Source organism: Mastacembelus armatus, chromosome 3 (genome assembly GCF_900324485.2).
Source record: "Mastacembelus armatus chromosome 3, fMasArm1.2, whole genome shotgun sequence".
NCBI classification, from domain to species: domain Eukaryota; kingdom Metazoa; phylum Chordata; class Actinopteri; order Synbranchiformes; family Mastacembelidae; genus Mastacembelus; species Mastacembelus armatus.
In genome coordinates, this window is record NC_046635.1 from 8450610 (window position 1) to 8478125 (window position 27516).

Consider the following 27516-nt stretch of genomic DNA (forward strand, 5'->3'; position numbering starts at 1 on the left):
TTTAAAATATAGTTTTAGTCTCTGGATGTTTTGCATAATAGGCTTCAGCAGATCTCTATGACCCTAATTAGGAATAAGCAGGTATAGATAATGAATGACTGAACTTTTTGCCTATTGATACTTACTTTTCTTTCTCCTCTATCCACTCACCCCCCAGTTGAGGCAGATGGTCCAGTTCTGCTGGAGGTTTCTCCTGTTACGGAAGTTTTTCCACTCCAGAGATTTGTTGTGTTCTATCTGTGCCCTGAGATGATGTTTGTTGTGATGCTATACAAATAAAACTGAATTAAATTATTAATTAAGATTATGATCCAATAGTTGAGTCCAGATGAGCAATTACTTTTCTACATAGAGCCTATATATACACACTCCAGAGAGACTGTTTCTATCAATACAGTGTTATGAGTTTAACATAACATATTCCTGCATACGTTTATCATCATGAAATGTTAACATTCAGAAAAGATCACTGGGGTAGAGGCAGGGTACACTCTGCACAGATCGCCATTATGACAAAATTATTTACTATTATTAAATGTCCTAGATTAACTTCGTAGTCATGTGTTCTGAATGACTGAAAGACATAACTACTTAAAGCGACCCACATGAAAGAGTTCGGGGCAGTACAGACATACAGTAATATTTTGACAAAGTGGATTTTAGACTAACCAGTAACAGATGTTTGCTATCTGACACTCATCTCAATCGTCCCATTAGCATTTCCTTTAGTAAACAGGAATCTTGCTGTTCATTCACAGTGGAATGCAAAGAAAGGCAGAGTAAAAAGACAGGCAGGCGGAGCTGCTTAGAGTACACGCCAGACTGGTAAAACTAGCCAAAAGGAAGACTGAGACCAGTAAATACACACTAGGGATATGGCCAGGTTGGATGTTATAGAGACGTTTCATGGTATTTTGTTCCCTGGACACCTGCACACCCAGGATTCCTTGCAACTTGCGCTCAAATTTGAGTTTCAGGACACAGATATCCTCATAGTCTCCTATCCAAAGTCAGGTAAGAGCAGAGACGACAAACTGATCAGGATACATAACACCTTTAAGTGTAATGCAGCTGACTGTGAGCATGTTGGATAACTCATCGCAGATGTTACCCATTTGAGTGTGCACAGTAACACTATGACTAATACATATTTTTTGCCGCTTTTATGACTGAACATCAGATCACAGATGCTTTTCTCTTCTTTCAACAGGTACCACATGGATGCAGGAAATTGTGACTCTAATAACCAACAGAGGGGACCCACATGTGTCCCAAACCGTTCCTAACTGGGCCCGGGCTCCGTGGCTGGAGCAACACTATTGTGCTGCGGTACTGGAGGCTTCATCCATCAAACCTCGAGTCATCACCACACACTTGCCTTATCACCTACTGGGCCCAGCCCTCCAAGACTCCAAAGCCAAGGTCACATTTACATTTTACTGAACTACAGAGTGCCTCTATATACTATAGATAAAAATCAGCCCTGTTTTTAAATATGTGTTTATGTTGTAGGTATCTTATATTTTTAGATTTTGTGATCATGAATCTCAAAAATAATGTTCATTTTCACAAGATAAAAATCTGCAAATTAGCTCAGTATTAGTATTTATTTGTCAGTATGCATTTAGAGTTTCAGTTCAGGAATAGGTGACAGGTGATGGAGGGGCAGACTGATTATTCAAAATGTGTCACATTTCTTATAAATTTTAGTGCTTATAATTTTTCAAATAAAAAAAAGTGACACACATGCACATATCCTGTCTTTTTGAGCAGTTAAATCCTGTCAACACACTATGAAGTGTACCTGGAGTGAAGCTTTAACTTATGGTTACAAAATATGCAGTGCAAAGTTATGTGTCACATATTAAATTTCAATAGTTACAGCTATTATGAAACCATTTCAGAAATGTTCTCTACCCCATTGCTGCAAGGGCATGATTGATTGCTTGGGAAAGCTGTTTATTAATTTGGGGTGACTGGAAATTCTAAAACAAAAATGCCAAATTTGATTTGAGGCAATTCACAAAGTAACTCCCTTGCTTTTATTGGATTTTTAAAACTCCCAGATATAAACATAACTATCAGTCACAAAAACTGGTCAGACTAGACTAAGTGCAGCACAGTCTGACAGTGTCGCCCTGTGTGTTCTCACAGATCATTTATGTGAGCAGAAACCCTAAAGATGTGGTGGTTTCCTTTTACCACTTCCACAAAATGGCCAACTTTCTCCCAGACCCTGGCTCTTTCCCAGAGTTTTTACATCAGTTCCTGGAGGGCACACGTGAGTTGACACATGACATTATTTTAGCCGCTGTGCAGCCCAAAGAATAATCTGATTTTATCTGTTTGTTTCAGTGCACTTTGGCTCCTGGTTCGACCATGTTAAAGGCTGGACTACAGCAACTATGAACAATCTGCTTCACATCACCTATGAAGAGATGTCAATGGTAATTAGAACTGAATGTCTGTAAACATTCTTTCATTGTCTATACCTGCTTATTCGTGATTAGAGTCACAGGGATCTGCTGGAGCCTAAACAAATATTTTGAAATCAACAATGAGAAATGCAGTTTTTTTCTAACATAACATAATTTATTGTGTTTTCCAATGCCAAGGGCTGGAGCAGATTTGCAGGACAAAAGTCAATGTTCATAAAAATAAAAAATATTCTGCAGGAGATTCACCAAACTTCGGCTAACTAAAGTGTTGCTAAAGTTTGAATTTTCTGATTGATTTCATTTATTTTAAAATGATCTTAATATTATTATTTTCTTCTGTTTTCTTGTGTCAGGACCTACATGGTGCCATAAAGAGGATCAGCTCATTCTTACAATGTCCCTTGGAGGAGGGCAAGGTCAATGACTGTGTGAAACACGGCAGCTTCAACAGCATGAAAGACAACAAGATGGTTAACTACACCCTCATTGCTGAAGAGATAATGGATCATAGCAAGGGCTCATTCATGAGACAAGGTGAGATATATCATGTTAACTGACTTATTAGATCCTGTCTAACAACATATGAACCAAATATTTGGTTGAACTGCTCACAGATTGTATCTACATCGAAACCATAACAATATGGAACTGAGACATAGCTACCAGTCACGTTGGTTTCATGTGGGGCTATGGACCGTTTCACTGCCTTCCTGCATTCTCCAGCCAAGAAACATAAAACATGTTTAGATGAAATAAATAAGAGCAGCTGTGTTCACCTGTTTATGCTGTTATGTTACGCAGGCCCGAGCATCATTTTAAGGCAATGTAGTTTGTAACTGTAGTTCATGTGGTTTTAAAATCCTTTTTTTCTGGCCTTTAATTAAAAATCATCCATTTTGCCTTCCCTGTTTCCTTTCTACATTCAGGTACAGTTGGAGACTGGAAAAACATGTTCACAGAGGAGCAGGATCAATATCTGGAAAGTGTCTTTAAGTCCAAGATGCAGGACTGCACTTTGGAGTTTGTGTGGGAGAAGCAGGATAGAGGAGACAGATGCTAGAGGACAAAGCTCACAGTAGAAAAAAGTTTTAAAAGTTAGCGATCACGTTGCATCCTGTGATGTACAGAATCCAAGTAGCTGTTTTTGGCTTAGCTGAAACCACACTGCGTTAGCTGTAGAAATGCATTAAATTCAGTGAATGAAAACTCGCGTTAAGCTTTATTAACATGTGCATAGCAGAATGTAGATAATCTAGGGTAGATTTCCTGCAGAGAAATCATCAGATCAGTGAAAAAAGTATAATTTTAGAGTAGAGATTTACTTTACATGTGGGGCAGAAGGATATATAATCAGTTTTTCTTTTACCTGGTGTATGTTGAAAGCTGTACATTTTTATTTACTTTTTGCTTGGACAGTTCCAGGTGTCCTGCAAGCTTAAATATGTTGGGATTTCTTGTGTTCTGTAAGATCTGAAGGCATGTCAGTGCTAAAAACATCATTTTATTTAATACAGTCTGCGCTATCTGTCTTGTTCAGTTAGCAACACCCGCTTTGAGTTTTGAGTGTGTTCTAGCAACACAACAAAGGTTTATTGAAAACCTCTTTGTCCAGAGGGGCTGAGCTGCTTTCAATAGAATGTGTTTATCCCTGCTCCGGTTTACCTGTTTTGATCAAATCCCATTCATCGTGTGTGAACATGTAGTACATGTACAGAACACACTGTGCTGTCTGAATGCAGGGATTAACTCTTGTTACTGGTGGAACAACACTTGTAAAAGTGATGTCTGATTGATGGGTGGCATTTACTGAAATATGCATTCCTTCCACCTTATTACACAGCCATTTTGTATGACTCAACTTTTATTTTTTTCAGCTCATGAGGTCTAACCTAACTGGCTCTTACTACAATAAAATGTAACATCATTTGTACTACATAAATACAAGCTGTAATTCATTACACTCTATGACTGTTATTCTAAATTTGTATTTATTTTCCCTGGGAGTTGACGCCCTGAGGAAAGGACCCAGATTCTTCATCTTTAGAGCTGATAATCTGGATTTAATGGTATTTTGAAGGATTTTGAGAAGTAGGCCAGTTTTCTTTATTTCCCAGAGTTAGATGAGGTGTTCCCCCAGTCTGTGTGCTAAGCTAGGATCCCCCGACCATAAGCTCAAGTCTTCTTCTCATCCAACTGCCATGGTAAAAGCAAATAAGTGTGTCTCCCAAAATGTCCAACTTTTTCTTTAAGGCTTAGGTCAGCTAACACCAAACAATGTATTGAACTAAGTGAGTGGTTTGTAATCAAAGACTCTTATGAAATGAACCCACTGGTGCTTTGGGTGTATTTTACTATAACAATAACAATAATAATATATACACCTGACCTGAGGGATTTAATAACTTTTTCACAATAATTACAATCCTAGTTTTTGGTGTCTTCTTAGCACATGACTTTTGACATGAATTATGTTTTCCCTTAAACATCTTGCATCCACATTTTGAACTTTAAATAACACACAAAACACATCTTTTTTTTATTATTATTATTTTAAAAAACAATATTCTTATTGATGGATTTTAGGCTGAAAATGTGAACACAAGTTGTAAATATGAACATATTGTGGCAAAATTAAGCTATATGTGATGTGTATGATCTTTATATCAAATTTATTTGATCATGTCTGTCATTCCAAATCGAATAAAAACTAGCCTAGTGTTTTAAAGCCAGCACAGCAGTGAAAATAACCTTTAGTCATTCACTTTACTTTGTGTACTTGTAAAAAGAGGAATCATTATGAGCACACCATAAGAGCTTTTCACTCCTGCAATAAAGTTCTCTCAGATATACCTACTATAAATGCAAATTTATGCTGTGTAATCTCTGTTCCAAGAGCTGCAGACGTAAAATTGGTAAACTCACTAATTGGACATATAAAGAAAATCACTTTCTCTTTATAAAGTGTCATTTACTGTCTATTTAACACCAACAGAGAGAGAGAAAATAAAAGATGAAATGCTGCCAGTGATGTGACTAAGATCATGTATTTAGCTGACCTTTGATCACAAGTTAACGTTGAGTTGCATCAAATCAAAGAAACTACAGTGATACTGTTTGACCAAAGGTTAATTTATTTAGCTGACAGCTCAGCCAAAATCTTGGGCATAAATACCGTAATAAAAGTTTAACCATGAGCCTGTGCTGACGTGCTGACAGTCTGGTTGTCAAATTTGACACACTACTAACAAAAAGCAAACAATTTAGAAGCAGCATTATCCAGTATTACCTCAGTACAAACTTACTGGAAACACATAAGATGAGCAGCCACTTGTTTGGGATTTTACTATTTTATGCCTGTGTGTATTTATGTTTGTATGCAAGAATCTGTGTGATAGTTTGTGCATTTGCTCTTGTGTTTGTGTACTGACTTCTGTGAGCGAGTGAGCGAGTGAGCGAGTGAGTGTACATTTGAATAATGATGTCATCTGGCCTAATTTGCAGGAAAGAAAATTCAAACTCAGGCTCATGCAACCTTGATTATTGTCTCTTATCTTTTCAAAATATGGGCTGAAAGCTGTTTTAATGAATGAATATTCCAGCCTGTAGATTTTGTTAGAACATTCATAAAGTGGAATCAATGGTTAAGAAAGCCAATGGCAGGAAACGTTCAATAGCCAACAGTGAAAACTGGGCTAAATTTGTCAGTCAAATCAATATTTTTTCTACCTTCAGTGACATGTAGGTCCAAAGTTTTTGTTCCTTCATTCATGTCACCTTCTCAGATCTGTTTTTCTGTTACATACGTGCCATGTAAACAAGTTAACAAAGGCTTCAGTGTGCTCCGATGGTAACACACACACACGCATACATTTTTGTACTTTCTCTTTGTTAGGAGACTCATTAATGTAATGATTTCCTCACTATCTTACACTCACATTTAATTCTTATCCAACTCTTACCCTAACTCTGACCGAAATCTAAAACCAAGTCTTAACCCTGAGTCTGACACGAGGAAGAGCCAAAATGGCCTCAGTGCCTTCTCACAAAGATAGATGTACAAGTACACCCACAGGGACACACAGACAAAACACACACAGGGACACACACATGGACACACACGCACCCACATTGACACACATACATGGACACACACGCACCCACACTGACACACACACAGTCATACATGTGCCTGTAGCATTCATGCAATTTGTTATGCACACAGAGCCACACAGTTGAGCCATGTGTGAAACCACTTCACACCTCTCTATATATCAGCCTATCAGACTCTGCTGGGGGTAAGGAGGTTGAGGTCAAGTTGGCGTGAGTGTTAATTGGCTCAGATCGGAGGGGTTCAGAGGGATGATGATGATGATAATTATTGGTTTTGCTAGTCTCTTGTAGGCAGGAGATTCTAGCTGTTGAAAGACTGTTATAGATGCAGTTGTTTAGTAGAGCTGTGCTGTATTTCCTTCAAACATCATGAAACAGAATCATAGTAATGGATGTCCTCCCACACTGACAGCTGCAAAATCTCTCATGGGAGTCAGGGAAAAGTTGCATACAGAGGTTGCCATAACCTTCGTATTTGAATCTTTCAACCAAGTCATTTTTAGCACTGAGTTTTTGATTATTAGTGGCATGAATGTGAGATTATAAAGTGACTGAGGCATAATAATGCACACGCTACAGAAATGACATGATGTGGCCTCCTGAAGGCCTTGTTTACATAACATGATGCATCTCTGACAGGGTAGTCTATATGCATTAGCCTTTACATAAACTCAGATGGCTCTTAAAGGTGGACTCACCTACAGACTTACAAACTTGTCATGGGTAGTACTAGTCAGCTTGTGAACAGGTTACTGTATGTTGCTCTGGAGGGAGTTTTGTTAAAGGTGCAATGTGTAAGATTTAGTGCCCCCCCCCCCCCCTTCAACCCTGGTACAAGAGAAGTTACAGTGTCCATCACCTTTTTAACAAAATATAATTCTCTCAGTGTTTAATTTGCTGGTTTGTCCATTCTGGGTTACTGTAGAAACATGACAGTGCAACATGGCTGCCCCTGTGAAAAGAGACCTGCTTCCTATGTAGATTTAAAAGGCTCATTCTGAGATTAAGAAAATGCTTTTAAACAGAAAGGTACTCAGAATCAGAAGAGTTTGACTTCTGCTGCATCAATTCTAATTTTTCAAAACATTCCCATAGCTTTATGGCAGGCAATAATAACAAGTACAATTCCAAAATATAGCCGCAAGCAGCGATGATCGGCCCTCGCCTCGAGCGGACCGCCTCCCCCGGCGCGCCTCCCCCGCGAGCGAACCGCGTCCCCCAGCGAACCGCGTCCACGAACGAACCGCCTCCCCCAGCGAACGGCCTCCCCGAACGAAACGCCTCCCCAACCGCCCCCGCCCTCCGAATCGACCGTCCCCCAAGAACCGGCGGCCCCCCCAAAACCCCTCCCCCGAGGAGACCGCACCTCCCCAAGTAGACCACGTCATTCAGCGGACCCCCAAAGAGATCTGTGCCAAATTCGGTACAGTTCTGACAAAGTAAGTGCAAGAACATAGGGGGCGCCATCCGCCCCCCCCCCACACCGCCCCAAGTAGACCACGTCCTCTCCTGGAGCCCCACGGAGGTCTGTGCCAAATTTGATACAGTTCTGACAAAGTAAGTGCAACTGCATAGGGGGCGCTATCCGCCCCCCCCACACCCCCTCCAAGTAGACCATGCCCTTCACTGGACCCCCACGGAGGTCTGTGCCAAATCTGGTACCGTTCTGACAAAAGCTGGACATTTTGCAAAATTCCCATTGGAAACGAATGGCGAGATCCGGTCACCGCCAAGGCAACCACATGCAAAATAGAGCATGGGTCCGATCGGCTTTTACAATCAGGACGCCCTAAAGGATGTGTGTGCCAAATCTGGTACAAATCTGACAAAGTAAATGGTTTGGTTTGAATGGCAATTTTCAAATCATTATACAGGGGGCGCTATAGGGCCTATTTCGATTTAGTTTAATCAGATGGGTCCAGGGCGGCAGGGACTACAATTCATCATTTGGTCCCATTCCAATCCGACCATGCGTGTGAGAGTTATTACAAGTTGAAGAAACGGCGGCGAGCCAAAAACCTAGGCCAAATTGCAGCGCCCGCCAAAGGAAAACCGTAATACTTATTCAAAGAATTTGGATACCTTTTGCAGCCCCATGGGTCTAGGTGACGCCGGCCAAAAATGAGCTCGATCGGTCAAAAGCCCAAGGACGAGTTCGAAAGAATATGAGGTGAGCAAAATCAACGAACTCAATGACCTCAAGATAAACCCCCAGCTGGTGGACTTCCTGTCGGTCACACGACCGGGACACAATAAGCTTTTTTGCCTGGCCTGACATGAAGAAGATGTGTGCCAGGTTTTGCGACTGTACGATGAAAAAAGTGTCACATGACCTCCCATAGGCCCAATGTATCTCGACCTCTGTCGGGGGCGCCGCAGAGCCATTCTTTTGAGGTCGTTTATGAAACCCATAAAATATCAAATTGTGACGCGATTCTGAGGGGGGTGCAAATTTTGGTGAGTTTTCACACACGTTCAGGGGGTCAAATAAGGCTGTAAACGCTTCTTCATCCCTTGTCCATTGAGCGATTATAATAGTCCCTGCGCTGGGAGAAACGGCGGCGAGCCAAAAACCTAGGCCAAATTGCAGCGCCCGCCAAAGGAAAACCGTAATACTTATTCAAAGAATTTGGATAACTTTTGCAGCCCCATGGGTCTAGGTGACGCCGGCCAAAAATGAGCTCGATCGGTCAAAAGCCCAAGGACGAGTTCGAAAGAATATGAGGTGAGCAAAATCAACGAACTCAATGACCTCAAGATAAACCCCCAGCTGGTGGACTTCCTGTCGGTCACACGACCGGGACACAATAAGCTTTTTTGCCTGGCCTGACATGAAGAAGATGTGTGCCAGGTTTTGCGACTGTACGATGAAAAAAGTGTCACATGACCTCCCATAGGCCCAATGTATCTCGACCTCTGTCGGGGGCGCCGCAGAGCCATTCTTTTGAGGTCGTTTATGAAACCCATAAAATATCAAATTGTGACGCGATTCTGAGGGGGGTGCAAATTTTGGTGAGTTTTCACACACGTTCAGGGGGTCAAATAAGGCTGTAAACGCTTCTTCATCCCTTGTCCATTGAGCGATTATAATAGTCCCTGCGCTGGGACCTCGGTCGAAGAAACGGCGGCGAGCCAAAAACCTAGGCCAAATTGCAGCGCCCGCCAAAGGAAAACCGTAATACTTATTCAAAGAATTTGGATAACTTTTGCAGCCCCATGGGTCTAGGTGACGCCGGCCAAAAATGAGCTCGATCGGTCAAAAGCCCAAGGACGAGTTCGAAAGAATATGAGGTGAGCAAAATCAACGAACTCAATGACCTCAAGATAAACCCCCAGCTGGTGGACTTCCTGTCGGTCACACGACCGGGACACAATAAGCTTTTTTGCCTGGCCTGACATGAAGAAGATGTGTGCCAGGTTTTGCGACTGTACGATGAAAAAAGTGTCACATGACCTCCCATAGGCCCAATGTATCTCGACCTCTGTCGGGGGCGCCGCAGAGCCATTCTTTTGAGGTCGTTTATGAAACCCATAAAATATCAAATTGTGACGCGATTCTGAGGGGGGTGCAAATTTTGGTGAGTTTTCACACACGTTCAGGGGGTCAAATAAGGCTGTAAACGCTTCTTCATCCCTTGTCCATTGAGCGATTATAATAGTCCCTGCGCTGGGACCTCGGTCGAAGAAACGGCGGCGAGCCAAAAACCTAGGCCAAATTGCAGCGCCCGCCAAAGGAAAACCGTAATACTTATTCAAAGAATTTGGATAACTTTTGCAGCCCCATGGGTCTAGGTGACGCCGGCCAAAAATGAGCTCGATCGGTCAAAAGCCCAAGGACGAGTTCGAAAGAATATGAGGTGAGCAAAATCAACGAACTCAATGACCTCAAGATAAACCCCCAGCTGGTGGACTTCCTGTCGGTCACACGACCGGGACACAATAAGCTTTTTTGCCTGGCCTGACATGAAGAAGATGTGTGCCAGGTTTTGCGACTGTACGATGAAAAAAGTGTCACATGACCTCCCATAGGCCCAATGTATCTCGACCTCTGTCGGGGGCGCCGCAGAGCCATTCTTTTGAGGTCGTTTATGAAACCCATAAAATATCAAATTGTGACGCGATTCTGAGGGGGGTGCAAATTTTGGTGAGTTTTCACACACGTTCAGGGGGTCAAATAAGGCTGTAAACGCTTCTTCATCCCTTGTCCATTGAGCGATTATAATAGTCCCTGCGCTGGGACCTCGGTCGAAGAAACGGCGGCGAGCCAAAAACCTAGGCCAAATTGCAGCGCCCGCCAAAGGAAAACCGTAATACTTATTCAAAGAATTTGGATAACTTTTGCAGCCCCATGGGTCTAGGTGACGCCGGCCAAAAATGAGCTCGATCGGTCAAAAGCCCAAGGACGAGTTCGAAAGAATATGAGGTGAGCAAAATCAACGAACTCAATGACCTCAAGATAAACCCCCAGCTGGTGGACTTCCTGTCGGTCACACGACCGGGACACAATAAGCTTTTTTGCCTGGCCTGACATGAAGAAGATGTGTGCCAGGTTTTGCGACTGTACGATGAAAAAAGTGTCACATGACCTCCCATAGGCCCAATGTATCTCGACCTCTGTCGGGGGCGCCGCAGAGCCATTCTTTTGAGGTCGTTTATGAAACCCATAAAATATCAAATTGTGACGCGATTCTGAGGGGGGTGCAAATTTTGGTGAGTTTTCACACACGTTCAGGGGGTCAAATAAGGCTGTAAACGCTTCTTCATCCCTTGCCCATTGAGCGATTATAATAGTCCCTGCGCTGGGACCTCGGTCCTTGCTCGGGCCTAATAAATACACCAATGTAAAAGACACAACTACCTGACACATGCAGCAGATTTATTTTTGAAACACCTCAGTTATTCAGAGTGAAGTTGACCTCCTCGTGTGATTTAATGTGAGGAAAAAAACACCAGCTGTGTAACGGCTTTTGTTGCTGTAGTTCCTGGAGGAGGAGAAGTGTATATTTGCAAGGGGCTGCTGTTGAAAGGGTACTGACCTTTTTTTTTTTTCCTTTTTGTGGTACGGCAACATAACCACCCATGAGAATATGTTGTTAAAGAGGGTTGTGCTCAGTGTAAACTTCTCCACAGTGCTCGACAGCACAGACATGATATACTGACTGTCAGCATCTTCAAAGAGCTTTCCACAGTGAAAAAAGAACACAAAGCACAACCCCTCAATTAAGAAACAAGTCAAGGATTTGGAAGGAAGGATTTAATAAGTATCAACACATCATACCAACTCTGATCAACACTAATCACAATTGTTCCTCCCTGGCATAAGACTGGTAATAAGAACATCTGGCAGGCAGTTGTGGCTGGGAAGAAGGAGGTGTGATTTGATCCTGTCAGCATCATCATTCACAAGATAAAAATCTGCAAATTAGCTCAGTATTAGTATTTATTTGTCAGTATGCATTTAGAGTTTCAGTTCAGGAATAGGTGACAGGTGATGGAGGGGCAGACTGATTATTCAAAATGTGTCACATTTCTTATAAATTTTAGTGCTTATAATTTTTCAAATAAAAAAAAGTGACACACATGCACATATCCTGTCTTTTTGAGCAGTTAAATCCTGTCAACACACTATGAAGTGTACCTGGAGTGAAGCTTTAACTTATGGTTACAAAATATGCAGTGCAAAGTTATGTGTCACATATTAAATTTCAATAGTTAGAGCTATTATGAAACCATTTCAGAAATGTTCTCTACCCCATTGCTGCAAGGGCATGATTGATTGCTTGGGAAAGCTGTTTATTAATTTGGGGTGACTGGAAATTCTAAAACAAAAATGCCAAATTTGATTTGAGGCAATTCACAAAGTAACTCCCTTGCTTTTATTGGATTTTTAAAACTCCCAGATATAAACATAACTATCAGTCACAAAAACTGGTCAGACTAGACTAAGTGCAGCACAGTCTGACAGTGTCGCCCTGTGTGTTCTCACAGATCATTTATGTGAGCAGAAACCCTAAAGATGTGGTGGTTTCCTTTTACCACTTCCACAAAATGGCCAACTTTCTCCCAGACCCTGGCTCTTTCCCAGAGTTTTTACATCAGTTCCTGGAGGGCACACGTGAGTTGACACATGACATTATTTTAGCCGCTGTGCAGCCCAAAGAATAATCTGATTTTATCTGTTTGTTTCAGTGCACTTTGGCTCCTGGTTCGACCATGTTAAAGGCTGGACTACAGCAACTATGAACAATCTGCTTCACATCACCTATGAAGAGATGTCAATGGTAATTAGAACTGAATGTCTGTAAACATTCTTTCATTGTCTATACCTGCTTATTCGTGATTAGAGTCACAGGGATCTGCTGGAGCCTAAACAAATATTTTGAAATCAACAATGAGAAATGCAGTTTTTTTCTAACATAACATAATTTATTGTGTTTTCCAATGCCAAGGGCTGGAGCAGATTTGCAGGACAAAAGTCAATGTTCATAAAAATAAAAAATATTCTGCAGGAGATTCACCAAACTTCGGCTAACTAAAGTGTTGCTAAAGTTTGAATTTTCTGATTGATTTCATTTATTTTAAAATGATCTTAATATTATTATTTTCTTCTGTTTTCTTGTGTCAGGACCTACATGGTGCCATAAAGAGGATCAGCTCATTCTTACAATGTCCCTTGGAGGAGGGCAAGGTCAATGACTGTGTGAAACACGGCAGCTTCAACAGCATGAAAGACAACAAGATGGTTAACTACACCCTCATTGCTGAAGAGATAATGGATCATAGCAAGGGCTCATTCATGAGACAAGGTGAGATATATCATGTTAACTGACTTATTAGATCCTGTCTAACAACATATGAACCAAATATTTGGTTGAACTGCTCACAGATTGTATCTACATCGAAACCATAACAATATGGAACTGAGACATAGCTACCAGTCACGTTGGTTTCATGTGGGGCTATGGACCGTTTCACTGCCTTCCTGCATTCTCCAGCCAAGAAACATAAAACATGTTTAGATGAAATAAATAAGAGCAATGTAGTTTGTAGCTGTAGTTCATGTGGTTTTAAAATCCTTTTTTTCTGGCCTTTAATTAAAAATCATCCATTTTGCCTTCCCTGTTTCCTTTCTACATTCAGGTACAGTTGGAGACTGGAAAAACATGTTCACAGAGGAGCAGGATCAATATCTGGTACAAGAGAAGTTACAGTGTCCATCACCTTTTTAACAAAATATAATTCTCTCAGTGTTTAATTTGCTGGTTTGTCCATTCTGGGTTACTGTAGAAACATGACAGTGCAACATGGCTGCCCCTGTGAAAATTCAATTCAATTCAATTCAATTTTATTTGTATAGCGCCAAATCACAATACAAATCATCTCAAGGCACTTTACAAAAACTAAAACTAAAAACCCAACAATTCCCTTATGAGCAAGCACTTGGCGATAGTGGAGAGGAAAAAACTCCCTTTAACGGAAGAAAAAAACCTCCAGCAGAACCGGGCTCAGTTTGGGCGGCCATCTGCCTCGACCGGTTGGGGTGAGTGGATAGAGCAGAGAGAAAAGAACAGCAACAATAAACAACAAATAGACACTGCAAGTTGGTGGGGCCAGTAACTGCACATCAGCGATAAACAGCTCCAGGACCAGGGACACCTGCAGAAGGTACAGAGAGAGAGAGAGAGAGAGGGAGGGAGAGAGCACAAACTAGGGGAGAGAGAGAGCACAAGGTTAGTAACATTCAATGGTGGAATATACATGAGGTGGGAGAGAAGGGGGGGGGGGGGGGGGGTAGGGTAGGGGAGCTCAGTGCACCAATGGTCCTCGGGCAGTCTAGGCCTATAGCAGCATAACTAACTAAGGGATGGTTCAGGGTTGCCTGAAGCCAGCCCTAACTATATGCTTTGTCAAAGAGGAAGGTTTTAAGTCTAGCCTTAAAAGTACAGAGAGTGTCTGCCTCCTGAACCCAGGCTGAGAGCTGGTTCCACAGGAGAGGAGCTTGATAGCTAAAGGCTCTGCCACCCATTCTGCTTTTGAGAACTCTGGGAACCACAAGTAGGCCTGCACTCTGAGAGCGAAGTGGTCTATTGGGATAATATGGTACTATGAGGTCTTTAAGGTATGAAGGAGCTTGATTATGAAGGGATTTGTATGTGAGAAGAAGGATTTTAAATTCTATTCTATATTTTACAGGGAGCCAATGAAGAGAAGCCAATATATGAGAAATATGATCTCTCTTGCTAGTTCCTGTCAGGACTCTGGCTGCGGCATTCTGGATTAATTGGAGGCTTTTTATTAAGATATTAGGACATCCAGATAGTAATGAGTTACAGTAATCTAGCCTTGAGGAAACAAACGCATGGACTAGTTTTTCTGCATCATTTTGAGACAGGATGTTCCTAAAAAGAGACCTGCTTCCTATGTAGATTTAAAAGGCTCATTCTGAGATTAAGAAAATGCTTTTAAACAGAAAGGTACTCAGAATCAGAAGAGTTTGACTTCTGCTGCATCAATTCTAATTTTTCAAAACATTCCCATAGCTTTATGGCAGGCAATAATAACAAGTACAATTCCAAATAAATACACCAATGTAAAAGACACAACTACCTGACACATGCAGCAGATTTATTTTTGAAACACCTCAGTTATTCAGAGTGAAGTTGACCTCCTCGTGTGATTTAATGTGAGGAAAAAACACCAGCTGTGTAACAGCTTTTGTTGCTGTAGTTCCTGGAGGAGGAGAAGTGTATATTTGCAAGGGGCTGCTGTTGAAAGGGTACTGACCTTTTTTTTTTTTCCTTTTTGTGGTACGGCAACATAACCACCCATGAGAATATGTTGTTAAAGAGGGTTGTGCTCAGTGTAAACTTCTCCACAGTGCTCGACAGCACAGACATGATATACTGACTGTCAGCATCTTCAAAGAGCTTTCCACAGTGAAAAAAGAACACAAAGCACAACCCCTCAATTAAGAAACAAGTCAAGGATTTGGAAGGAAGGATTTAATAAGTATCAACACATCATACCAACTCTGATCAACACTAATCACAATAGTTCCTCCCTGGCATAAGACTGGTAATAAGAACATCTGGCAGGCAGTTGTGGCTGGGAAGAAGGAGGTGTGATTTGATCCTGTCAGCATCATCAGCTTTCCCTTATTTTGTCAGAACCTGAGTAGGAACCTAACAGATGCAGAGTATGCAAAGTAGTTTGGTTCATGTCATGCAAAGATAAATGCATGAGTATCAAAAAAAAAAAAAAATATAGCCGCAAGCGGCGATGATCGGCCCTCGCCTCGAGCGGACCGCCTCCCCCGGCGCGCCTCCCCCGCGAGCGAACCGCGTCCCCCAGCGAACCGCGTCCACGAACGAACCGCCTCCCCCAGCGAACGGCCTCCCCGAACGAAACGCCTCCCCAACCGCCCCCGCCCTCCGAATCGACCGTCCCCCAAGAACCGGCGGCCCCCCCAAAACCCCTCCCCCGAGGAGACCGCACCTCCCCAAGTAGACCACGTCATTCAGCGGACCCCCAAAGAGATCTGTGCCAAATTCGGTACAGTTCTGACAAAGTAAGTGCAAGAACATAGGGGGCGCCATCCGCCCCCCCCCCCACACCGCCCCAAGTAGACCACGTCCTCTCCTGGAGCCCCACGGAGGTCTGTGCCAAATTTGATACAGTTCTGACAAAGTAAGTGCAACTGCATAGGGGGCGCTATCCGCCCCCCCCACACCCCCTCCAAGTAGACCATGCCCTTCACTGGACCCCCACGGAGGTCTGTGCCAAATCTGGTACCGTTCTGACAAAAGCTGGACATTTTGCAAAATTCCCATTGGAAACGAATGGCGAGATCCGGTCACCGCCAAGGCAACCACATGCAAAATAGAGCATGGGTCCGATCGGCTTTTACAATCAGGACGCCCTAAAGGATGTGTGTGCCAAATCTGGTACAAATCTGACAAAGTAAATGGTTTGGTTTGAATGGCAATTTTCAAATCATTATACAGGAGGCGCTATAGGGCCTATTTCGATTTAGTTTAATCAGATGGGTCCAGGGCGGCAGGGACTACAATTCATCATTTGGTCCCATTCCAATCCGACCATGCGTGTGAGAGTTATTACAAGTTGAAGAAACGGCGGCGAGCCAAAAACCTAGGCCAAATTGCAGCGCCCGCCAAAGGAAAACCGTAATACTTATTCAAAGAATTTGGATAACTTTTGCAGCCCCATGGGTCTAGGTGACGCCGGCCAAAAATGAGCTCGATCGGTCAAAAGCCCAAGGACGAGTTCGAAAGAATATGAGGTGAGCAAAATCAACGAACTCAATGACCTCAAGATAAACCCCCAGCTGGTGGACTTCCTGTCGGTCACACGACCGGGACACAATAAGCTTTTTTGCCTGGCCTGACATGAAGAAGATGTGTGCCAGGTTTTGCGACTGTACGATGAAAAAAGTGTCACATGACCTCCCATAGGCCCAATGTATCTCGACCTCTGTCGGGGGCGCCGCAGAGCCATTCTTTTGAGGTCGTTTATGAAACCCATAAAATATCAAATTGTGACGCGATTCTGAGGGGGGTGCAAATTTTGGTGAGTTTTCACACACGTTCAGGGGGTCAAATAAGGCTGTAAACGCTTCTTCATCCCTTGTCCATTGAGCGATTATAATAGTCCCTGCGCTGGGACCTCGGTCGAAGAAACGGCGGCGAGCCAAAAACCTAGGCCAAATTGCAGCGCCCGCCAAAGGAAAACCGTAATACTTATTCAAAGAATTTGGATAACTTTTGCAGCCCCATGGGTCTAGGTGACGCCGGCCAAAAATGAGCTCGATCGGTCAAAAGCCCAAGGACGAGTTCGAAAGAATATGAGGTGAGCAAAATCAACGAACTCAATGACCTCAAGATAAACCCCCAGCTGGTGGACTTCCTGTCGGTCACACGACCGGGACACAATAAGCTTTTTTGCCTGGCCTGACATGAAGAAGATGTGTGCCAGGTTTTGCGACTGTACGATGAAAAAAGTGTCACATGACCTCCCATAGGCCCAATGTATCTCGACCTCTGTCGGGGGCGCCGCAGAGCCATTCTTTTGAGGTCGTTTATGAAACCCATAAAATATCAAATTGTGACGCGATTCTGAGGGGGGTGCAAATTTTGGTGAGTTTTCACACACGTTCAGGGGGTCAAATAAGGCTGTAAACGCTTCTTCATCCCTTGTCCATTGAGCGATTATAATAGTCCCTGCGCTGGGACCTCGGTCGAAGAAACGGCGGCGAGCCAAAAACCTAGGCCAAATTGCAGCGCCCGCCAAAGGAAAACCGTAATACTTATTCAAAGAATTTGGATAACTTTTGCAGCCCCATGGGTCTAGGTGACGCCGGCCAAAAATGAGCTCGATCGGTCAAAAGCCCAAGGACGAGTTCGAAAGAATATGAGGTGAGCAAAATCAACGAACTCAATGACCTCAAGATAAACCCCCAGCTGGTGGACTTCCTGTCGGTCACACGACCGGGACACAATAAGCTTTTTTGCCTGGCCTGACATGAAGAAGATGTGTGCCAGGTTTTGCGACTGTACGATGAAAAAAGTGTCACATGACCTCCCATAGGCCCAATGTATCTCGACCTCTGTCGGGGGCGCCGCAGAGCCATTCTTTTGAGGTCGTTTATGAAACCCATAAAATATCAAATTGTGACGCGATTCTGAGGGGGGTGCAAATTTTGGTGAGTTTTCACACACGTTCAGGGGGTCAAATAAGGCTGTAAACGCTTCTTCATCCCTTGTCCATTGAGCGATTATAATAGTCCCTGCGCTGGGACCTCGGTCGAAGAAACGGCGGCGAGCCAAAAACCTAGGCCAAATTGCAGCGCCCGCCAAAGGAAAACCGTAATACTTATTCAAAGAATTTGGATAACTTTTGCAGCCCCATGGGTCTAGGTGACGCCGGCCAAAAATGAGCTCGATCGGTCAAAAGCCCAAGGACGAGTTCGAAAGAATATGAGGTGAGCAAAATCAACGAACTCAATGACCTCAAGATAAACCCCCAGCTGGTGGACTTCCTGTCGGTCACACGACCGGGACACAATAAGCTTTTTTGCCTGGCCTGACATGAAGAAGATGTGTGCCAGGTTTTGCGACTGTACGATGAAAAAAGTGTCACATGACCTCCCATAGGCCCAATGTATCTCGACCTCTGTCGGGGGCGCCGCAGAGCCATTCTTTTGAGGTCGTTTATGAAACCCATAAAATATCAAATTGTGACGCGATTCTGAGGGGGGTGCAAATTTTGGTGAGTTTTCACACACGTTCAGGGGGTCAAATAAGGCTGTAAACGCTTCTTCATCCCTTGCCCATTGAGCGATTATAATAGTCCCTGCGCTGGGACCTCGGTCCTTGCTCGGGCCTAAAAAAGAACACGATGCTCCTGATTTAGCAGGGACTGCAGGAAACTGCAGAAATGACTCACTGTACATCTGTGTGCTGAAGTGTGAGAAAGAAAAGAAGACCTTGAGCTTCAATCTTTTGAATCAAAATCTTCAAACAACTAGATGGGGTTTTTTTTATATATTTCACTGGTACTTGGGCGACAAAACCTTCCTTTCCTAGACTATGCTGTTGGTGCTGACATTACAGCTGTAACATCCTGTGCTTCTGTGACGCACACATTCACACCAAGGCTGAAATTAGAGCAAGTTAAATTAACTTTCTGAACTCTGAGATGGACATTGTGAGTTTGTGTTTTTGATGCTGGAATTCAGACAAACTATATGCTTGGCCTTTAAGTATCAGCTGCTCCAACCAATTCATTCCAAAGATATGGTGCTGTTTTTAGTTGGAGAAGCAATTTAGCAAATCACACTGTTCTATATCACAATATTGGAAAATTCATGCAATCAGTAAATTTCAAATGAAGCATTTTTCAGGTATGTCACTCAACAATGGACTCACTGAACAGTTATGACACCTCATTGCCCATTGATTTCATTTCATCTAAAAAATGTGTAATTGAAACACTGACTGCTCTTCTCTGTGAACTGGCTTCATTTAACAGTATGAGGGCTATGTCATATTTGAGTAAATGTACTTAGTTAATCTCATTATTGAATGACGGCAACATCAGATTGTCATCAGTTTATCACAGGGCTAACACACATAGACAAACACTCATGCTCACATTTAGACCTATGGACAGTTTTAGAGTCACCTATCAACCTAACCTAAGCTAATTAATCCTGCTGTGAGGCAACAGTGCTAATGGCTGCACTGCCGTGCTGCCCTGGTTAACATCTATTGCTAAACACATGACCATCCCTTACCTTTGTCACTAAACACCTGGGGGAGCGAGCAATCAGCTCAAACAGCTTGCCCTAATATTTTGAGCATAGGACCGTGTTGATGCCTGATTCTTCTGTTTCCGAACAATATTTGTCTAATTATTTGAAGGGAAGTATCATTCATAACCAGGCCAGCATATCTATTGTGTATAAAGCCTATCCAGAATAAATGAAAGACAGAGTAAATGCTGTTTTTACAGGCAGTGGAAAATGGTGTTCACCATATCTGTAGTATTATTGCCTTGTGAAAAGCTTGGTATGTCTGTGTGGTAAGTACAGTAAACATGAAGGTGGGTGATAAAGCTCAAAAAGCTTCAGTTTCCCAGTTACACCTGAGGACAGAGTACATAACCTGGCAGCTGAGTACACAACATGCTTCCAACAACAGACCAGCTCAGAAAATACGACTGACTTGTCTCATTGCGCATCAAACCTCCACTGCAGTGTTTGATGACTGAACATACACATGTGCGGCCAGTGTCAGCAGTGACGCTGAGCTTTTGTTTAGTACGAGACACCATCAATAATAACTGCACCTCTCTGGATGAGCAAACATACAGTGCCACGTTTAGTAATTCTTACCAGAGGAGACTTGCTCCTTGTGATCACTGCATGTTTAATAATGGCTTTGAAGACAGACTCAAGTATCAATAATGATATTCTATATCATAAAAATATTTCTACATTATAAAATGGATATATAGAGTTAATCAAAAACAATGCTACACACCACCTCTTTAACACTTCACAGGAGTAAATGACTTGGAGTACTCATAAATTGCACACACGCATTGTTAAGTACAGGTATATTTACTGAGATAATACATTCTGCACCACTTACTGTACAACACTGATAAAACACCATCTGTGCCATTATCTGTTAAAGCTGAGGCAGAACAGAGTTTCACCAGCAGCGTTTCTTCCCTAAGGTCTCATTGTCCATCACACATATAAATACACAGTCTGAAAATCTCCAAATCTTTACAATACATGAATTCATCATCTGCTTTGAAACTGGTGCACACGTGTAATATAAATGAACTTTAGCTGAAACTTTATTGTAATTAGTTTTACTTCTTGTTTTCTTTCACTTTGTGGCTAAAAAAGCAGCATAAATCCACATTTTGGAACCAGTAGAGGTGCATACTATATGCACACTATATACAGTAATGCACCTGAGTTCACAAACAGCATGTTAACACAGTAGTCATCATCCATCCAACCTAATTCTGCTCTAAACTGCAGAAAGTGACTGTTGGTGCTGAGACCAACTCCACTGGAGTAATGGAGCCAGAGCATATACTTGTACAGAGTAATATGCCTTGACAGGGACATTAATATTTTAGAAGTCATAGCGGAGAACCTCCCGCACACTGCTGCAGACCTGTTAAAATGACTTCTTACTTCCTACAACAGCTCCATTTTTATTTTATCTAAAATAAAAAAGGCCAAAACTTTAAATGATTCTGGATGCACTTCACTAAGCGACCTAAAGAGAGAGTTTGCTTCAAAATCTCTTTCTGCTGCCAAGAAAAGATCCCTGAATGTTAACTGAGACACAAAAGTAAGAATCTGAATTGCCTCCTATCCCCAAACTCTCTCAGTCGCATGCTTTAACCTACAGGCCTGAGGCATGTTTGGGGTTTACTGACCTCTGGTGAACACTGCAGGAAAGTCTGTTTGTGAGACCCAAGCCAGAGTACAGACAAAAAGAGCAATAAGAACACATACGTCCTGTTGCGAGGTGTCAAACCATTACAACCTCTGTTGCAGAATCTGCTGGTGGTTTTTCCTATTTGAATCAAGTGTCTAAGGATAGTGGGCTCTTTATGTTGCATAGATTGTAAAGGCCAATTTGTGCCTTATGGCTTTTGGCTGTATAATTAAAACTGACTTGACTGTCCAGACATCAATCAAGAAAACATTCAAACTGTATGTGTGTAGCCCTTTTTGCAGAGGTTAGTGTAATTCACTTTCCACATGGCTGACAGGTTGATAATAAGTACAAGTTTAACCAAGTTTTAAAAAATCAAGAGAAATAAAAATGATGTAATAATAAAAACATATAAATCTAAGTTTACTCACAGTGCACATAACGTTTTAAACTGACTGTATCAAGGACTTGGAGTATAAAAGTTAAACGACAGGTTTTTTCATGTGCTTTAAAATAAGTAAATGTTTAACTTGTTAATTTCATTACTAGTTGAAGATGCCATCACTGTAAAGGGCTTTGGAGTAAAGTTATATAACTTTACAATAATTTATTGCATATGTTGATTACAGGCAGCACGGCTGAGTGGTTAGCACCGTTTACTCACAGCAAGAAGGTCCTGGGTTCGCAACCCGGGCCTTTGTGTGTGGAGTTTGCATGTGCTTGGGTGGGTTGATTGGTAACTCTAAATTGCCCATAGGAGTGAGTGTGTGTGGTTGTTTGTCTTTGTGTGTCTCTGTGGCCCTGTGATGGACTGGTCACCAGGTCTCTTTTCACCCAAAGAGAGCTGGGATAGGCTCCAGCAGATCCCTGTGACCCTGGTTAAGGAATAAGCAGGTATAGATGATGGATGGATGTTGGTCATGTAAAACTCTCCTTGGAAAGATTTAGTAGTGGAGGAGTAAACTGTTTAAGAAGAGGTTGCTTTATTGCAACTGGCTTATTTGTTTAAGTCACATACTGTAAGTAAGATGACACTAATCAAATGAATCAGACTTACTTATTTCCATCTCATCAACTTAAGCTTGTGTTTACCCCGAACAAAACATCCAGCTGTCTCGCACTTTGCATTTTGATTTTTTGCTCCTCTCTTATCCTTCCATTTCATATTATATCGGCTAGACAGGGAGCTGTCATCAGCCTGCTGTTCTGTTGTCGTGAAAAGCATCGGCTGCTTAGATAGTTCATGATTTGGAGCATCAGAGTGGGCACACCTGCCAGACCAAAGTACCTTAGAAGTGCTGCTGCTATAAAAAGAAACCTCGACACTTGAAAACCACAAATTCATAGTTGTGTCATTTGCTTTAATGCCATCATAAGTTTTTGCTTTCATACTGATCACTGCACATGATCAAATGTTGTCTTAACCTTTGAATCTCTGAAGTCCTTTTTTTCCAACTGAGCTGTGTAACAGTGAAGCGTCCTCCAAATTAAACAACAAAGCACATTTTTAAATCTGTTCTCTGTTTTTTTTAATCTGTTTGACTGATTGACAGAAAATGTTGTATAAAATGTAGAACTGGACTAGTGGAGCTAAAGCAAGGTCACAAAACTTTTCCTTTATTCAGGATAAACAGTTGCAGAGTTGCAGTTCATTCAGCCAATATAGGCTATGTTGTTTTTGGTCATTTGCTGAAGTAACTGATGACAAATTGTCTGTATTCAAATAAGGGAAACAATAATAAATGCAAATTCAGAATTAATTCAGTAGAATTCATCCAGTAAATGTACTTTTCTTTCCCTTTTTGTCAATTAAAACATTTAAGTAACAGGCCACAGCAATGCAGTGCAAACAATTAATAGCATTCATGGAGTCAATGTACTATCATGGTTGTCTCTATAAAATCAAAACAACAGCAATACTATGGTAGCAATTGATACATTGAAGACATAGCACCAGACCGAAGAGCAGCCGAATTCTCTGTATCTCCTCTCATGACACTGTGGATCCAGGGTAAATATGAGGAAATCTTCATATAGACTCCGTGCTCGTACCTGCTGCAGGATTTGTCATAAGAAAGAATCCCAGCAGCATAAATGTCTCTAGTTCCAGCATCGATGACAGCAAGTGCGCTTCCCGCATCACCAAAACAAACATTTTCGTCATACCTAGACTTTCCGGTGCAGAACATGTTGTCATCCACATCTGGTGTAAATACGATATGTTTATATTCTGTCTTACAGACATTGTGATTGGCCAGGGGCAGTACAAGGTATTTGAGTGATTGAGCTGGGGTAAGGTTGATCCCCCAGCCCCAGCCGGTGATGACCCCTGATCTGCCCATGATGTTGCCCAGGTCCTGGCCCCTTTCAGGCAGTGGGATGGGGCTCAGCCTATCACTCATAACCACAGGCTCCCTCAGCTGGATCAGAGCCAGATCGTTGTCCCAGTCAGTTCGGTTCTGAAAGCCTGGATGGAGAACAACCTGAAGGAGGAAGTGTGCATAAGTGTAAGTATGTGTGAGTAAAAACATCCTCCTTAATGTTACATTCAAAGATATATATTTTTCATGTAATTATATTAAGTGACACATCTCTGCTGATGGCACCACCATGATCAAACTTGTCTATAACCTTAGCTTTAGCATATTTTTGCTCACCTTCTGTACTGCAACCTCTTTGGAGGCTTTAGCTTCTGCCCGTTTTGAGATTCCCAGGTACACTTTAGGGATGATGGGATCTGTTCCCTGAATGTGCTGTCGACTCTTCAAGACAAAGAGATTTCTGCCAGCTGTCAAAACCCAACGGTCAGAGATGAGAGCACCCCCGGCATAGCCTCCATCCAGTACACTGTCAGAGATGTAAACCATGGCCTGCCAGGGGACATGAGGGGCCAGTGTTCCCCCAACCATTCGCCTGGAACGTGGTGGTGTTAACTTGGAAGCTGAGAAATAAATGTAGACGTATTATGAGCCATATCGTTATGACTACCTGCCACTCGTGTTAGAGATAGTTAGAGATAATTCTTTAGACAAATTCAACTCGCAACAGCCTTAGTTAGACCACCACCTGTTAGACAACTTTTGGTTGATACTAACCTCTGCAGTTTGGGAGAGGCTCTGAGTCAGTCATCTAACCATCACAATTTGCGTTTGTGTGTTTTTCCTGCTTCCATCAACTTTGAGAACTGAACATTTACTTGCATTGTAATAAGATAAAAAATGCTATTCACTTTAGTTGGATAAAGAATAAAAAATGTGAGAAATCAATATATAATCATATTTCATAGGGTTACTATTTAATGTCCCATTATCACTAGTGAGCTCACCAAATCCATGTTTGTTTAAAAAGTTTTTCAGCTTGGATCTGAAAAGTGAAAAATTGAGATTGAGTGAATCTCCATAGCTTGGGTGCTACGACTTCAAAGGCATGGCCTCCCCATATGAGACATAAAGTAACCTCTAGGGTGAGATGTGCCGAGGTGTGTAAGGACCTCACATGTTGACGCCTGACTAATAAACCTGACAAATAGAAGGTGACAATCTATGCAAAGCCTTAAAACAAAGGTTCAAATTTTGAACTCAAATGTGAAGTTAACAGAAAGGCAATGAAGAGAACATAAACCTGGAGGGATATGTTGATAGAAGTGCATACCAGTTCAAAAATCATGCTGCAGTATCAAGTTAATTCCAACATATAGCACATTCCATAGTCCATAGTCCATAGTTTGCTCATCCTGAGATTTGAGTCGTGAATCTCTCCCAGGTTTTTTACAGAAAGTTTCAAAGACACAGTTAAGTCCCCTAGCATGGCAGCTGAGTTAAGAGAAGGAGCAAAGATTATATATTCTGTTTTATTCTCATTCAGTGCTAAGAAATTTAAATTAAACCAAGATTAACACAAGGATCAACATTTGCGCCCCATCTATTTACTCTATACATGAAGAATTATTCTTTTCCAGAGATTCAAAATCTATTTTAATGCTGATGATACCATCTTATTTTTTGCACTGTAAAAACTAATCATTTATTGTATAGTAATTCTTCATCCTTGTTTATTTACCAAAAATGGCTTCAATAATCTAGTTCAATAATGTATAGAACACCAATGGTTTACAAGCTTAATTTAATGAACAACTGACTGAAAAGTCACAGACTGTGAAGAGAAAATGGAGTCATTGGTTTGGCAGCACGGTGGTTAAGTGCTTAGCACTGTTGCCTCACAGCAAGAAGGGCCTGGGTTCACAACCCGTCAGGGACCTTTCTATGTGTAGTTTGTATGTTCTCCCTGCTCTTGCGTGGGTTTTCTCCAGGTACTCCAGTTTCCTCCCACAGTCCAAAAACATGTATGTCAGGTTGATTGGTGACTCTAAATTGCCCATAGGAGTGAGTGTGAGTGTGTGAGGTTGTTTGTCTCTGTGTGGCCCTGTGATGGACTGGTGACCTGTCCAGGGTGTACCCCTGCCTTTCACCCAAAGAGAGCTGGGATAGGCTCCAGCAGATCCCTGTGACCCTAAGCAGGTATAGATAATGGATGGATGGTTTGGTTACATTTAATGTCTTTCTCATTTTATTATGTTTGTCTTTTTACTGAAAATAAATGTCTTCCTCGTACAGTATCAGCAATTTCCTTTACAAAATGATTCCATGTCACTTTAGTTAGATCTCTCACTGGACTCTGATTACTTGATTTTTATTGTTGTTTGAAAAGCACGGAGACAGGACATTTCCCTGTCAGAAACTACAGCCAAATGAACAACAATATCTAAAATGAGCAGTAATAGCTGGGCCCTCAGATACTGCAGGAACGATTATGTTATTTTATGAAGGAGTTATTTATCTGAATGGCAGATGTCAAGGGGGTGTTTCTAGCCTGTCTTCACTTGGCTCCACTTGTTCATGTCCGACAGTAAAAGGCTGAAATTTAGATCTCCACCATGGACAAATATGGGGTTATATTTGGAGCTCCCAGCTTAAATATGTTATAGAGTCTTTTGTAAATGTCACAATAATTTGTTAAAGGATGCTTTTAAGGTACCAGGGGAAGGAACACAATGCTATACTGATGTAAAAATCAGAACATGTTTTCAAATTAAGAGACCATGTTTAGCAGTGTGAGTATGCTAGTGTTTGTATATGTTACCTGACACACTTTCTTCGGTGTGAGACGCATTTGTCAGACAAACCCACGCAGCCAGGAGGATCACAGTGAGAGAAAACCTGCAAAAAAACCCCCCATCAGAGCCACAAGGCAAACAAATGAAATGGCTTGTTCCCCCCAAAACAGTGGAGACAATACAGTTTAACTAATTTAAGTATTGAGACTTTTATGATTGGTGATATATTTAAGCATTTGATTTACAACAGCTCAGAAGACATAATGATGCCATAATCATTAGAATATTTTATCAAGGTAGATGTCTGTTTTAAGTAATGCTGAAATGCAACTAAGAATTTTTTTGTATAGTAATTTATAGTCAGGTGTGTTCATTAACTTCACTAAAATAATGAGCAAAAGAATATTTGAGCTTACCACATTTTGGTGATAATATTCATCTTCTGCAAGGTCGGTTACAATCACTCTCCCTTGAGTGTGTTGTTTATTTTGGACTCAGAGGTCTTTATATCTGCTGAGAGATAGAGAGAGAGAGAGAGAGAGAGAACCTCTGCCCTGGGAATTTTTGCTCTGCACAAAAACTGCGTGTGTTACTGGAATGTGAAGTCAGCAGTTGTGAAATCTCACTTTCCATCATTAAGTTGATTCACCACAGTCTGAATTGAGGGAAGAACATTTATCTGTGATTAAAAGTAGGAGAATGCAGCAATAATGTCAAAAATACCACAGTCAGATACTTTTCAGATTTCATGCAATTTTCAATTTGATGATCATTGTAATTTCAGTTTGATCTTTTGATTATGTGGTGAAAAAAATCTTGTTCATGTTTTGATTAATTTGAGTTGAGTACTGTGTGATTCTGATTTTTTTAA

At 41.8% G+C, this 27516-nt stretch overlaps 3 protein-coding genes across 3 annotated transcripts; 2 read left to right on the forward strand and 1 right to left on the reverse strand.

Moving 5' to 3' along the window:
* Nucleotides 1-774: 774 nt before the first annotated feature.
* On the forward strand, nucleotides 775-4952 carry sult5a1 (sulfotransferase family 5A, member 1). Its single transcript, XM_026320143.2, has 6 exons — nucleotides 775-1014; nucleotides 1211-1422; nucleotides 2155-2281; nucleotides 2356-2447; nucleotides 2792-2972; nucleotides 3365-4952. The coding sequence occupies exons 1-6, from the start codon at nucleotides 876-878 to the stop codon at nucleotides 3496-3498; spliced, it is 885 nt and encodes a 294-aa protein (XP_026175928.1). The 5' UTR covers nucleotides 775-875; the 3' UTR covers nucleotides 3499-4952.
* Nucleotides 4953-12518: 7566 nt separating this feature from the next.
* On the forward strand, nucleotides 12519-13777 carry LOC113138286 (sulfotransferase 2B1-like). The gene is made up of 4 exons (XM_026320605.1): nucleotides 12519-12663; nucleotides 12738-12829; nucleotides 13174-13354; nucleotides 13689-13777. Exons 1-4 carry the CDS (start codon nucleotides 12597-12599, stop codon nucleotides 13775-13777), a joined length of 429 nt encoding a protein of 142 aa, XP_026176390.1. The 5' UTR covers nucleotides 12519-12596.
* Nucleotides 13778-22872: 9095 nt separating this feature from the next.
* hp (haptoglobin) lies at nucleotides 22873-27132 on the reverse strand. The gene is made up of 4 exons (XM_026319594.1): nucleotides 27062-27132; nucleotides 26672-26748; nucleotides 24190-24473; nucleotides 22873-24015 (listed from the first exon to the last, which is right to left on the reverse strand). Exons 1-4 carry the CDS (start codon nucleotides 27082-27084, stop codon nucleotides 23452-23454), a joined length of 948 nt encoding a protein of 315 aa, XP_026175379.1. The 5' UTR covers nucleotides 27085-27132; the 3' UTR covers nucleotides 22873-23451.
* Between the last annotated feature and the right edge of the window lie 384 nt (nucleotides 27133-27516).